General features: G+C 31.5%; 1 protein-coding gene across 1 annotated transcript in view; it reads right to left on the bottom strand.

Annotated features, from left to right (window-relative positions):
* LOC124373976 overlaps positions 1-12441 on the bottom strand; it is a 75719-nt gene that overhangs the window by 26591 nt on the left and 36687 nt on the right. Inside the window, exons 11-14 of the mRNA XM_046832313.1 lie at positions 7027-7231; positions 5477-5764; positions 4725-4974; positions 2569-2684 (exon numbers count right to left, since the gene is read on the bottom strand). Coding sequence (XP_046688269.1) covers positions 2569-2684; positions 4725-4974; positions 5477-5764; positions 7027-7231 — 859 coding nt within the window. The remainder of the gene's footprint in view (positions 1-2568; positions 2685-4724; positions 4975-5476; positions 5765-7026; positions 7232-12441) is intronic.

The following is a 12441-nucleotide window of genomic DNA, read 5'->3' as shown; positions in this document are numbered from 1 at the left end:
ACAGACTACTTCTATACAATATTGTATGCTGTTAAAAGGCAATAAAGACTGATTTGATTTGATTTGAAAAAGCACTTTATTCAATGTTCGACAGTATGCCCTGTACAGAAACCCGGCAAATCTTGGTCCGAGAATGGTGGGGGATTTCCCCTCAGTCGAGTATTTAGTTCGTTATGCTCACGCTAGGCGAGCTACTGTACAATCAAATGAACTTTACAGGCAAGCAGCAATTCTTGGTCCAGGATGTTACACGCTCTATACAGAGCCTCGTAACTTGCGGGTCCGGACCAACACGTTCAAGGCCCGGACCAGCATGAGGCGCGATGACCAACAAGGTACGCACGATTTACGCTCCTGGACCAGCAAGTGCTGAGGTTCTAAACATATATATATATATATATATATATATATATATGAAAACAAAAGAAAATATATACAAGGTGTCCACAAAAGGGTGACACTTTTAGCTGAGAGTACTCATTATTTCACACACAAAATTATATCAACATAGGTCGAGAAGTGTCTCGTTAGCTGTAGAAGGCCACTAGCTGCCATTTTGTATTTTTTATAAAAGAGTTATTATCTCTTAACCCTTTCAGGGCCAGGACCAATTATGAGATGTTGTAACATTTTTTCACATCTCATATCCCCTTGTGACTAGTCAAAAGTGCCAGGCTAAAATTGGCAACTTTGCAGTCTCTTAGATTAAAATTTATTTTTTCATAAAAATTAGAAAATGACCTAAAAGTTGCACCAAAGTACTTGTATAGATTTATCACAATGCAGATGATGCAACACTACTGAGCAAGAACAAACAGCTAGACCTTCTTATGTTGGATCAGAGCAGAGCATTAGAAAGAGCAAAAGAATGGTTCAAAGTCAACTCTCTTGTAGTAAATAATGACAAAACTGAACACATATGTTTCTCCTTAGATTTTAATGTAAGCAATAATTTTAAACCTGTTAAGCAGTTAGGTATATATTTAGATAGTAGGCTAAGCTGGGACTTTCATATTCAAACTATTTGTAAAAAATTAGCTAGAGTAATTTATTTATTACGTAAATTAAAAAGCTGTGTAAGTTCAGAGATGCTGTTGACAGCTTACTATGCATTCTTTCATCCTCATCTACTGTATGGAGTGGTGTTATGGGGTAATAGTAGTGCAGCCAAGCAAGTGTTTTTATGGCAAAAAAAGGCACTAAGAGTAGTTAAGGGTATACCAGAAAGAGAGTCTTGCTACCCAGTTTTTAAAGAATTACATATAATGACTCTGCCTTGTCTATTTATTTATGATTGTTTGTTAAGAGTTAAGGCAAACCTAAGTAAATATCAGCTAAGACAGGATGTACATAGTTACCCAACTCGATATAATGGAAAGTTAGATGTTTTAAGTGTTAGATTAGAGAAAACAAAGAAAAGTCATATATTTATTGAAATAGAATTGTTTAATAAACTACCAAGAATAGCTTGGTCAGTCAGCATGGTGAAATTTAAAAATGTACTGAGGACCTGGTTTAAAGAGAAAGCTTTTTATTCTATAGAACAATATTTGGCAAGTGATACTAGTGATATGAGATTTTAAATTAGGATAATACATTCATTACTGTTGATTTGTTGTAGTTTATTTTAAATTGTTGACTAATTTTACCAATTTTATCTCGATTATTTTAATTCACTAGTTATAGGCTTTTTGTTATTGTTTTGTTATTCACTGTTAATCTTGTTAATATTTTCTGTTAATTCTTGTTGTTAGTTTCTTGTTACTCTATTTAAATTTGTTAATTAATTATTAAAAATTAGGAAATTGAAAGAAGCTTAAGGAAACTGAAATAAGAAGTTCTTAGTTTAAATATTTTTTAAGCCATTCATATTACTGACGATGTTTATTGCATGTAAATCATGTTTAACAACAAATAAAGATCTTGAATCTTGAATCTGAGCACGTAACAACTAAAACTACTAATATTTACAACCACAAAATAAAATAATGAAGAAGAATCCAGCATACAATAGTACGATTACACTAAAGCATAAAGAATTAACAACAATAGATCGAGTCAGCTGATAATGTCACATGCAATTACGAAATAAAAATGCATAGACCTCCAAAATAAAAATGATATTCATATTAATTATCTACAAATATACCAGGGAATAAAAAAACATAAAACTTTAATCATTTGACGTCGTATTTATTTAAGAAAACAACGAATATCAAGGAGACTATATATTGCCGCCTGGCGCTTTTCAGACGCGATCTATGGTGGCAATATATTGCCGCCTGGCCCGGAAGGGGTTAAGCTAGTAAAGCTAAAGAAACCAAATTTTACAAATAGATTTTAATAGATAAGAGGAAAATTACAATTTAATTAAAATTCCAACTATACTTGTTTCAATGAAATCCATCAATTCATAAGCGAGTATGACCACTTAAAAATAAGCTTGCACAAGCCAGGAGCACCAAACATGTCACAGTTGAGAGTTACCAGTCATTAGTTGCTCTGAATAAGGATTTAAAAATAACCTTAATGGAAAGACAGAACAATATAAAACATATTTTTACTTACATTTTCTAAAGACTTTATTTGAGCTGTTTTTTTCTCCAGTAAGGATTCTTTTTCTGATAACAATAGGTTACGCTCTTCCAGTTTTTCCTCTAGTTTTGAGTTAGAGGCTTGAAGATCTGAAACGCATGAATAATTTATTATTATTGAAATGCATAATTTTCCAATTAAGTTATAACAATAAACACATATAAAAAATAAAACAGTTGAGATCTGTTGGTATAAAAAAAATATTATTATAAAATTTCAATTTTATTTTATTTTTTATTTTATTATAAGTTACTTTCTTTTTAATATATTGTAGAGGGGAAATAATCTGACCAACTGACCACCCAGATATATAATTTTGATTTGTAATGGAAATAATGGTTTTGGGACCACCTGAGTCACAATAAGTGTTTCCAAAAATTGTACTTTCATACTATGTAAATAAAGCATCAAGCTAACCAAACCAGGCATAATCAACGGACCAATTGTTATAAAATCTGACATGCAGGTGCAGTTGGTGGACTCATGTTTTTTTTTATGTTTTAATTTTTAGATTTTTTTAAATTCCACAATAAGACACATTTTAACGAAGAAAAAAAAATTTAGTCAGTTTTGAAATCCATTGGATGTTTAACAACATGAGACAAAAATTACATAAACTATAGTGTCTCAACCTGATGTAAAAAGATTCTACTATTATTCATTTATGTTGGCTCAGTGTAAACAAACAAACACATCTTACTAAAAATATAAAAACTTATTAACTTTTTACATAATTATTCCACGCTATTGTTTTCCTTATAATGTTAAATAAACCAGTTATGTAAAATGAACTTTGACTTATATCTCTTCCGATTCAATACATACGCAAGTGCACCACACAAGACTACCACAAAACCAAAAATATGGATAGCCTAATTCTAATGAAATTTGGTGTCTAAAAATAGTGACATATATAAATAATGTCTTTCATTCAAAAAGTATTTTATTAAACCTTTTAGTTTGAGAAACAGTATTATTTACAATGGTCTAGATGAACATTATTTAACTTCCATTACAATAGAAATATGCCATTTTACACTATATCTTCTACGGCTGTGAATGTTCTTCTCGTAATTGTCAAAACAGAAACAATCATAAGCCGACTACAATAGAACAAGTACTATTCTATGTAGTCATGCTAACCAGAAACATGATAGATAAGATTAGGAAGAGTGTTCAGTGCTGTTATTTAGCAGGTAAAAGAGCAACTGTGTATTTTAGTTTCATGGTGAGACCGTCTCATTAAGCATGATTGTAAGTGGTACTGATATTTTCTGTGGTTAAGACTTGTAGTACACCGTTAGCTAACACTACTGTGTTAGAGCTGGCAGTGTAAAAAACTTTTGGTTCTTTATTTATGTATTTTACTAGCATTAATAGAAAGAGAAGTGCGAAGTTGCCTCCATATAAATTGTAATATAAATATAATAACAGTTTTAACACTAATATACAACTTTACTGGTATATTACATGTAGTGAAACTGTTTCAACAAACTTGTAAAGAATAGTACAACTAGTAAGTATGAAGATTACATGTTTGAGTCAAGACGTAGTTTCAAAAACTGTAACTAGTGTTTACATATTTTGATTAAAACTGAATAAAAAATGTAAAACTTTTTTTCATGAAAATGTTAACAGGGCACACAGGCAACAGCTGCGCATCTGAGACTCCGCTTGTAACATAATGTCGAAGTTTAAAACTGCATACGCTAAATAATAACTAGTCTCAAATACTAGTTATAACAGTTATATAACAAAATGTTTCACTTCCAAAATTTAGATTTTTGTGTCCAATACTAATGAATTGTTAAATATAGGTTTAACTATTAAAACTAATGATTTAAAGTTTATATTTCATACAGATTTTTATCCATTTATTATCTGAAACTTAAGGGAATGAAATTCATATAGAATGGTATCAATACCAATGAGTATCCATAATTCTACATCACTGCAAAACTACACAGATATTCTCAAGAAATTGAAAATCATGGATATAAATTTACTGGCTAACTTACAAATTTTAGTATAAACTGTTAATGTTTAGGTTTACTTAATTACATGTACAGTTCAGCAACCAATGTTAAATTCCCAATTTATTAATTTTATTATCAAATGAAGAGATTTACCTGTTTTTACAGTTTCTAAATTCTGTATACACTTCTTCTGTTCTTGAACATTCTCTTCCAAGTTCACAGTTTTTTGTTCAAGTTTTTGTATCACTATGTTTTGTTCCTCTCGTTCCTCCATTAGGCTTGTCGTTCTCTGTTTTAATTCCTCACATCTCTTTGAATGCTCTTCAACTGTTTGTTTCAGCCTAACGATTTCATCATTCTGGTCCTTTATTATCATACTTTTCGAATGAACGTCTTGTTTCAACTGTCAAACAAAACAGTAATCATTTAAATTATTCCAAAAAGAAAAATTAACTATTTTAGTCCAGTAGAAATAGCTGAAAAATTTTTCAAAACAAAAATGTATTTTTACAACAAACTAATGGTGCACTTTTGTGTGTTATTACTTTGTGTCACATTTCATTATGATTGAACATTTTTAGCAAAAAGTTAGCACTAAGTTTTGTCTGAAACTTGGCCATTCTGCTTCAGAGGTTATCTCTATAATACACAATGTTTTTGATGATGAGTTTATGGGTGATGCTAAGATAAAACGTCCTCATGGATTTATGCCACATTTATTGGAGAGTTACCTGTTTGGCCAGAAATCTTGCAAACATTATATGTGTTTGTGCTACAATTAAAAAAAAACTAATTGGCTGTATTGGAGTTCAGTTATACAAACTATAAATTGTACAAAAATTTAAGTTACTTGGAGTATAGAATGATTTTGTTCCTGTAATATATTTCAGTATAAATCACTCTACCTGTTTGAATTTGATGTGAGAAGTGGTAGCTGATTCCTGCGCAGCTACCAGCTGTTGCCGCAGCTCTGACAGTTCCAACTGGAAGCCTTGTTGTGCCTGCTGACTTGAATATAGAAGCTGGTGCAGTCTGGCGGTTTCAGCATTTAGATGGGCCACGTGGTGGGACAGCTGGGTGTGGTGACGGTCTGCTGCCGCCAGGCTGGCCTGTAGGCCTTGTTCTGTTCGGCGTGTATCCGCCAGCTTGTATTGGTACAGCTCTACGATCCCTGCTACCGCCGCATTCTCTAACTGACATCAACATCAGTTGAAGGATCCAAAAACAATTGACAGCTTACTTATAATATTAAATAAAGTTGCACAAATTCACAATTTACTGAATAAAAAAATAATTGTAACTGCCCAATTTATTACAAGCACATAAAGACAACAGGCTATAGACTTTATTAATGTATTCTTAGAAAACAGTACTAGCGTCAATAGTATTTACAGGATTTAAGTTAAAAAGATTCTGAATTTGCATTGTAAAATTCTTCTGTACAGTATAGGGGCCTGTTGCTGAGCCATTTATGCTATGCAGACTTGAGGTCCTTTACTTCCTTGGACCATAGTTCAGCAGGTAGTTTATTGTGCAGTTTCCTGCCAATGTATCATGTTTTCTTCTTAAAAAGAATCTAACAATGTGCAGCCCTTTCAGACTTTAGAATGCCCTTTTCATGCTCTTCAAGTCTAAAAGGACTCTTTATAGGTTAGTTACAGATGTTCCACACCAGACAATTATCCCATACCTGATATGTGATTCGAACATTGTACGGTAGGCAGTAATAGTTGTTTCGTCATATTTAGTCTCTTTAATTCATCTTATTGCAAAGACACTAAGTTTTATGCAAAAATTATATATGTAATGTGTCCAAGTTAGGTTCTTGTCTAAAGTAATGCCTAGAAACATAGCTTCATCACATATTTCAACGTTTGGTAGGTGTAGAACATAATCCAAATTTCTTGAAAAAGCTATTGAGATATTTTGGTTGTACTGTATTAACTGTTAGATAATTATTGTGGCACTTATTATAGCCATGTTAAGACTTATAAAGGATTTCACAGCCAAAATCTCACTTGTCAGTTCTTTAAGTATTAAGGTCATATTGTCTGCAAACATCAAAAGGAGACCATCTTCACTTTTTTGTTTAGGTAAGTTATTTATAAAAAGAATGAAAAGTGCAGGACCCATGACGGTTCCTTGAGGTACTCTTCGAGTCAAAGGTAGGAGATTGGATTTTACTTCCCGCATTACTCCATTTTCTACATGCCTTAATTCCACTGGCTGACTCCTTCTATTCAAGAAGCTTTGAAGCCAGTTTTTAGTTTAAGAATACCAAGCAGATGAAGATGCTGAAAATTGCTATGAATGTTTATGACTTGACTACTTTCCCTAGTGAAAATTGCATAGAATACATGAAACAAGTTTATCAAATAAAACATTAAAGTGTTATGAATTCCTTATAAAAATATTTTGTATTGAAATAAACTCTGCTTAATTTGTCTAACTCTACCTTGTTCTTCTTATAGAGGTCGTCTAACTTTTCTATCAAACTGTCTAACCCATTTCTTTGTGATTTCGTGAAGGAAGAAGAAAACTCTGGGTGAGACTGTGAAAAAGAAAATGAAACATCTTTCTCTGGAAAGGAGTTCGCTGTAGTAGGAGGTGATTGGAACAGCTGATTCAGGTCTGTCAGGCACCTTGACAGCATGGTTAAACTGGAAACATAAAATATAATAAATAACTACATATCTTTATACTTGTATTACAATATAGATAAAATGTGTAACCATTTGTTTTATTAACTAAATGCAAACCTTTAACCAAGGTTTATTGCAATGATATATTTATATTTTAAGAATGATTGAACTCAATTATTGAGTACAAATTTAGTTTCCAACAACAATAAAAATACAATTTCTGGAAAAGATAAAGACAATTGAACAGGAACTAGCAAGTAATAACATAAGATAGAGCACACAGTATAAGTACATAATAAGTCACAATTAACTATACATATGAACAAAAGATGGAATGTCTCTAATTAAGAGTGGGAATGATTACGAAGAACACATAATCAGTTAGGTAACAGTCTAGAAGAATCTTATGTATTGAGAAATGGAAACAATTGGATGGCAATCCAGTGCTTTAGTCAAGCATTCTCAAAAGAAAATACAGAGCATGAAATGCCAAGAGAGGGCTTATGACTGTCTTGACAAGATGCCTGTATAAAAGACTAATAAGACTAGACACATATAGGTTAAAGTAACAAGAAAATTTACTTACTCAGAACAGACGTGAGAGAAGAAAGTTTAACAACATATGGTATATTTAGTTAAACTGTTATCCAATTGTTCTTGCTGGTTCCATAAAAAAAGTCCATTATTCAATTTAGATATTCAATTTTGATCATGATGCATTTATTTTGTTAACTTTTTATGAAATATTTTGAACTTATCAACTATAATTAATATTTAATCAACTGTTTACTCTCTAGCACTATGGTATTATGCCTATATGATGAGGATAGGTTTTATTTATTCATTAGTTTTTTTTTAATTAACAATAAATTCTAGCTTTTTTTCCTGTTTCCACCTTAAAAAAACTGTAGCTTTGACAATGGCATTATCCGTTACTTTGCCTTGAGGATGAGAATTCTCTGAAATTCATATTAACAATGGCCATTAAGATGAATACGCTTTCCACACTGTTTTGCAATGCATATCAGGAAGTGGTCTCTAACCATGATGTATAAAGTAGAGAAGGCGGGCTAGACTCCCTTCCCTCCGTGCCCAATGATCGGTACAATGATATCACTATAGACCAGTCGGACGCTATATTGCATTGCACGAAACCTTGTTCCACGCTGTTATCAAGTGGTATGCATTTTAAAGGCGATTGTATTAAATATTCTGTATATTTATAATCTAATAATAAAACTATGGCTAAAATGTAATACGTTATATTATAGAAAACCTTAACTTAAGCTTATAATAGAAATAAAAATGATCATTTCAATACATTTTCCCACTATCACATTGTCTTCAGTCTGCATCATTTGTTATTTTGATTTAATAATGTCTTGAAATATGATAACCGTTTACTTATATTTGTTCAAAGCTTCAGATAATGTTCCCAATGATATTCACAATAAATATAAGTTAATTCTTTGTTTCAATTTCAGTGGCTAATTATATAGCGATTCTCTTAGAAAACAAACTCGATTCTCTTAGAAAACAAACTCGTTTATATATAATAACACAACTACAGATGTTTTCTCAAAACAGGAGTTTTCTTTATAGAAATACCCAGAGAATAGCTTAACTATGCTTTAAAAACGTGGGATTTGGTATATTTTGCACTTTGGCTTCAAATTAAGCTGATAATCTTCCAGCTATTTTGCTAGTTTATAACTTTCTTAATTTTTTAAATTTTCTAAATCTTTCTTCTTTCAACTTCAAGATTGTTATAGAATTCAAACTCATTGCGATTCTTCTTCAAACAAATAAATCTATTCTTAAGGAGAAAAGGTTTGAATTTATTTTGAATCTTTTTGATTGGATGATTTCTTAATCCAACATTTTTTTTTCCACGTTAGCTATGAACTTTTGTAATAATAGTAGCCTAATTCATCTCTAGTACTTGATCTAGGACACAAATTTTCAGGTGAATTTTAGAAGCCCAGTTTTTCAGGAAGCAGTATTTTTATTTCATTTCTTAGGTAAACATAACACCGCTTACCTAGGTATTTTATTGTAAATGCATTTACAAGTACTCCAAACGTATACTTTCTTATTTTAGTTTAAAAGGATTTGGATTTGAGTGGACACAAATTTTCCTTTTAATTTTTGTCTGTCATTTTTCAGTTTTTCAACTTTATCTGTAAGTTTTATTTCTTTAGTACTTGTAAAAACATTTTAAACTATTTTTTCTTTTTTGTTTCTGTTGTTCCTCTCACTAAGTGAACATTCACCCAAAAGTGGTTAAATTTTTTAAATAATAGCATTAGATTTAAACATTTTTTTTGTAGCTCTCCTATCAAGTCTGCCTTTAAATTTAGGATAAAATCTGACTACAAAATGTAAGTGACCATACACGAGATGTGCTTACATTGAAGGAGTCTTTTCTATAGCATATACCAACCCAAATTTTCTTCAAGTCGGCGTATTTGGGAAAAAATTAAATAACATATAACTTCACTGAAATGTTATTTTTACATGGCTTTTATATCCGGTTACAGTGCAAGGGGTTCCAGGCATAATGGTATTTACATAGTTTGTATAAAAAGCAATAAAATTATAGGTGAAAATAAATCCTGAAGGAAAAACAGTTCAAATAAATGAGTTTACTCTATTGAAACAAGTTAAAATTAGTAAATTGAGTAAAACGTTCTAATAAATGGTTACTGTTAGATTATAAGTCCAGTCAAAACCTCGGCTCATGGCCAGAAACACATTGCACATTAAATGTAAACATTACTAAAACGTCTCATTAGCACAATGCCACCAAAAAAATTTAATAATAAACTAATAATAATAATAATAAATAACGCATAGTGTATTAACCACATCTACAAGTGGACTGAAACTGATATTATTATTGGAAATGGCAAATATGATGTTAGTCCGTACAGTGATAGGAACAGTGCAGTGGGGGTAACCGGGTCTAGTGTGATGTAACCGCCAGCGCTCGGCTCTGTTTGGCCCATTTCCTGTACTCCATACATCTTGGTCTCCTACAAAGAAATCAATGAGTATATTTAATTGGGTGACGACATTACACAGCGTCTATGAGTTAGTGATGATCATTGGGAGCATTTCTTATTGCCATACTTTTAGTTAATTCATTGCATTAGGAACGAAAAGGGGTGACTTTTAACAAAGTCATCACTGGGTAACCTCACTTTCATATTAAAATATAACTCAACTTTCTTGAGGAGATTGTGAGTAAATGTATGAAACCCCAATCTTCGAACCCTATCTTCTCTCACTACAACTACACTTGGAAGCAAGTACGTTCACAGAGAAGTCTCCAAGCATCTCTGACTCAGTAATAATCAATGGAAAAAATTCATATTTCCACATCCTATTTATTGCCATAGGCCCAGATATTAATGGATGTAACAGGGGTATCATTGGAAACCCTGACACAGACCCAATTTGTAATAACGATTTGGTATTGATGACAGGAATATTTGAGGAACATAGATACATTGACATTGGTAGTTTGAAGACCAGTCAGGCAAAGCAGTGATTGAAATAAAATCATTATTTATTTAACAAATTAATGAAAGTTACTTTTTATACGTACAAGTTAGATGTAGTAGCTTTGTCAGTTTTTTTATATACTAAGTCTTCACAAAATTTAAGAAATTTAAAAGCTCAGGATAGAAGAATATAGACTGTATTCTTAAAATCTTGTATTTCTCCATGTACAGCTAAGAAAACAAAGTTTGAAGAGTTAAAACAATTAAAGGTTTATTTTTTTTTTAATATTGCTCTTTTACTCACTTTGTCAACCCATACTAAAATAATTGTGAAAGTTTACACCATTATTTACAAAACACAAATGACAATAGAATAAAAAACAATGAATTAGGAAGGAAATTAATTTTTATGTACGTGTCATTAACTTCCACACCTATGTTAAAACATTTACAAATAGCTGCCTGGTTACGCCATGTCTGACAGCTGGAAAATTAATTATGATTGAATTTAGTGTGTTTCTCTGTACTAAGTTAACCCTAAATAATGCTGTTTGATTGCTACTACACTTTAGTGGCAAATTAAAGAACAATTACTAGGGCATGTTGAGCGTCTTTATAACGTGTTTCTCAAAACATAACATTGCTGTTTGTTTTTATTTTGCAATCATGAGTTCAGTGTTTTACATTTTGATTTGTGCTTCAGATGGCAGAAACTATGTAACTATGCAATAACGATAAGGTAATATTATTGTTTTTAGTGTAATGAATGGTCAACTAAAACCCTTTTATAAAATAATTTATTTTCAACCATGTTTTTCAGTATTAAACCATCATCAGTGTGAACATTAACCTCTAAATTTAATCTATTGTTTTTAGATTTACCTAGTTATGATTTAGGCATTCAACAGTGTGATTTTTCTAAAGATGATGACGATTGGCATGCAGACCCAATTTACCAATTAAGACTTGGCGAGTCAAGCAATTTTGAGACAGTTTAAGAAATGAAGATAACTCTGAGGCAGATAGATAATGGTGCAATGGCAGGCCCAAGAAGCCTAAAACAAAGAGGTGAGAACAAAAACTCCCTAAAAAAGATAAGGCTGTAAAAAACCATATTTTTTAGCCTAAATGGAAACATGCTTCTAAACACCAAAGCAAAAAACAGTTGAAGTTCAATCATGGTTGTATTTCTATTTTGTGCTGACAAATCACCAATATGATAATGCCAATAATAGAATAGTAGATAGATCCGCATTTTCATCATTATCCATGCTGTATGGTTTTTTTTTTTAAGTGTTACTGGACGAGACATTAGAATTTATAATTGCTGAAACCAATAGACAATATGATATTCTTACTTCGTCTGTTCCATTATCTGAGAAGTACAGGCTAAATCAGTGATGTTCATAAATTTACTGATGGTACATAACAATAAAATCGCTATTGAAAGCTACTGGTCCACTGACAGCTTACAGCAAAACACAATCCAAAACTATGTGTAAAAAAACAGATACCTACTAACATTGCACCTGCTTCATTTCTGATAATATCCAACTGACTCTACATGGAAGACTTTCAAAAATAAAAATAGTGATTGAGACGTTTCACAACAGTTTTTTTCCACAATTTTCAACTCTTTAGAAACTTGTGTATTGATGAAAATGACTTTTTATTTAAGGGACAGCTAGGTTTCAAACAATAAATTCTCTCAAAGCGGTGCAT

Source organism: Homalodisca vitripennis, chromosome 1 (genome assembly GCF_021130785.1).
Source record: "Homalodisca vitripennis isolate AUS2020 chromosome 1, UT_GWSS_2.1, whole genome shotgun sequence".
Taxonomy (NCBI): Eukaryota; Metazoa; Arthropoda; class Insecta; order Hemiptera; family Cicadellidae; genus Homalodisca; species Homalodisca vitripennis.
This window is presented reverse-complemented; position numbering and strand designations above follow the sequence as displayed.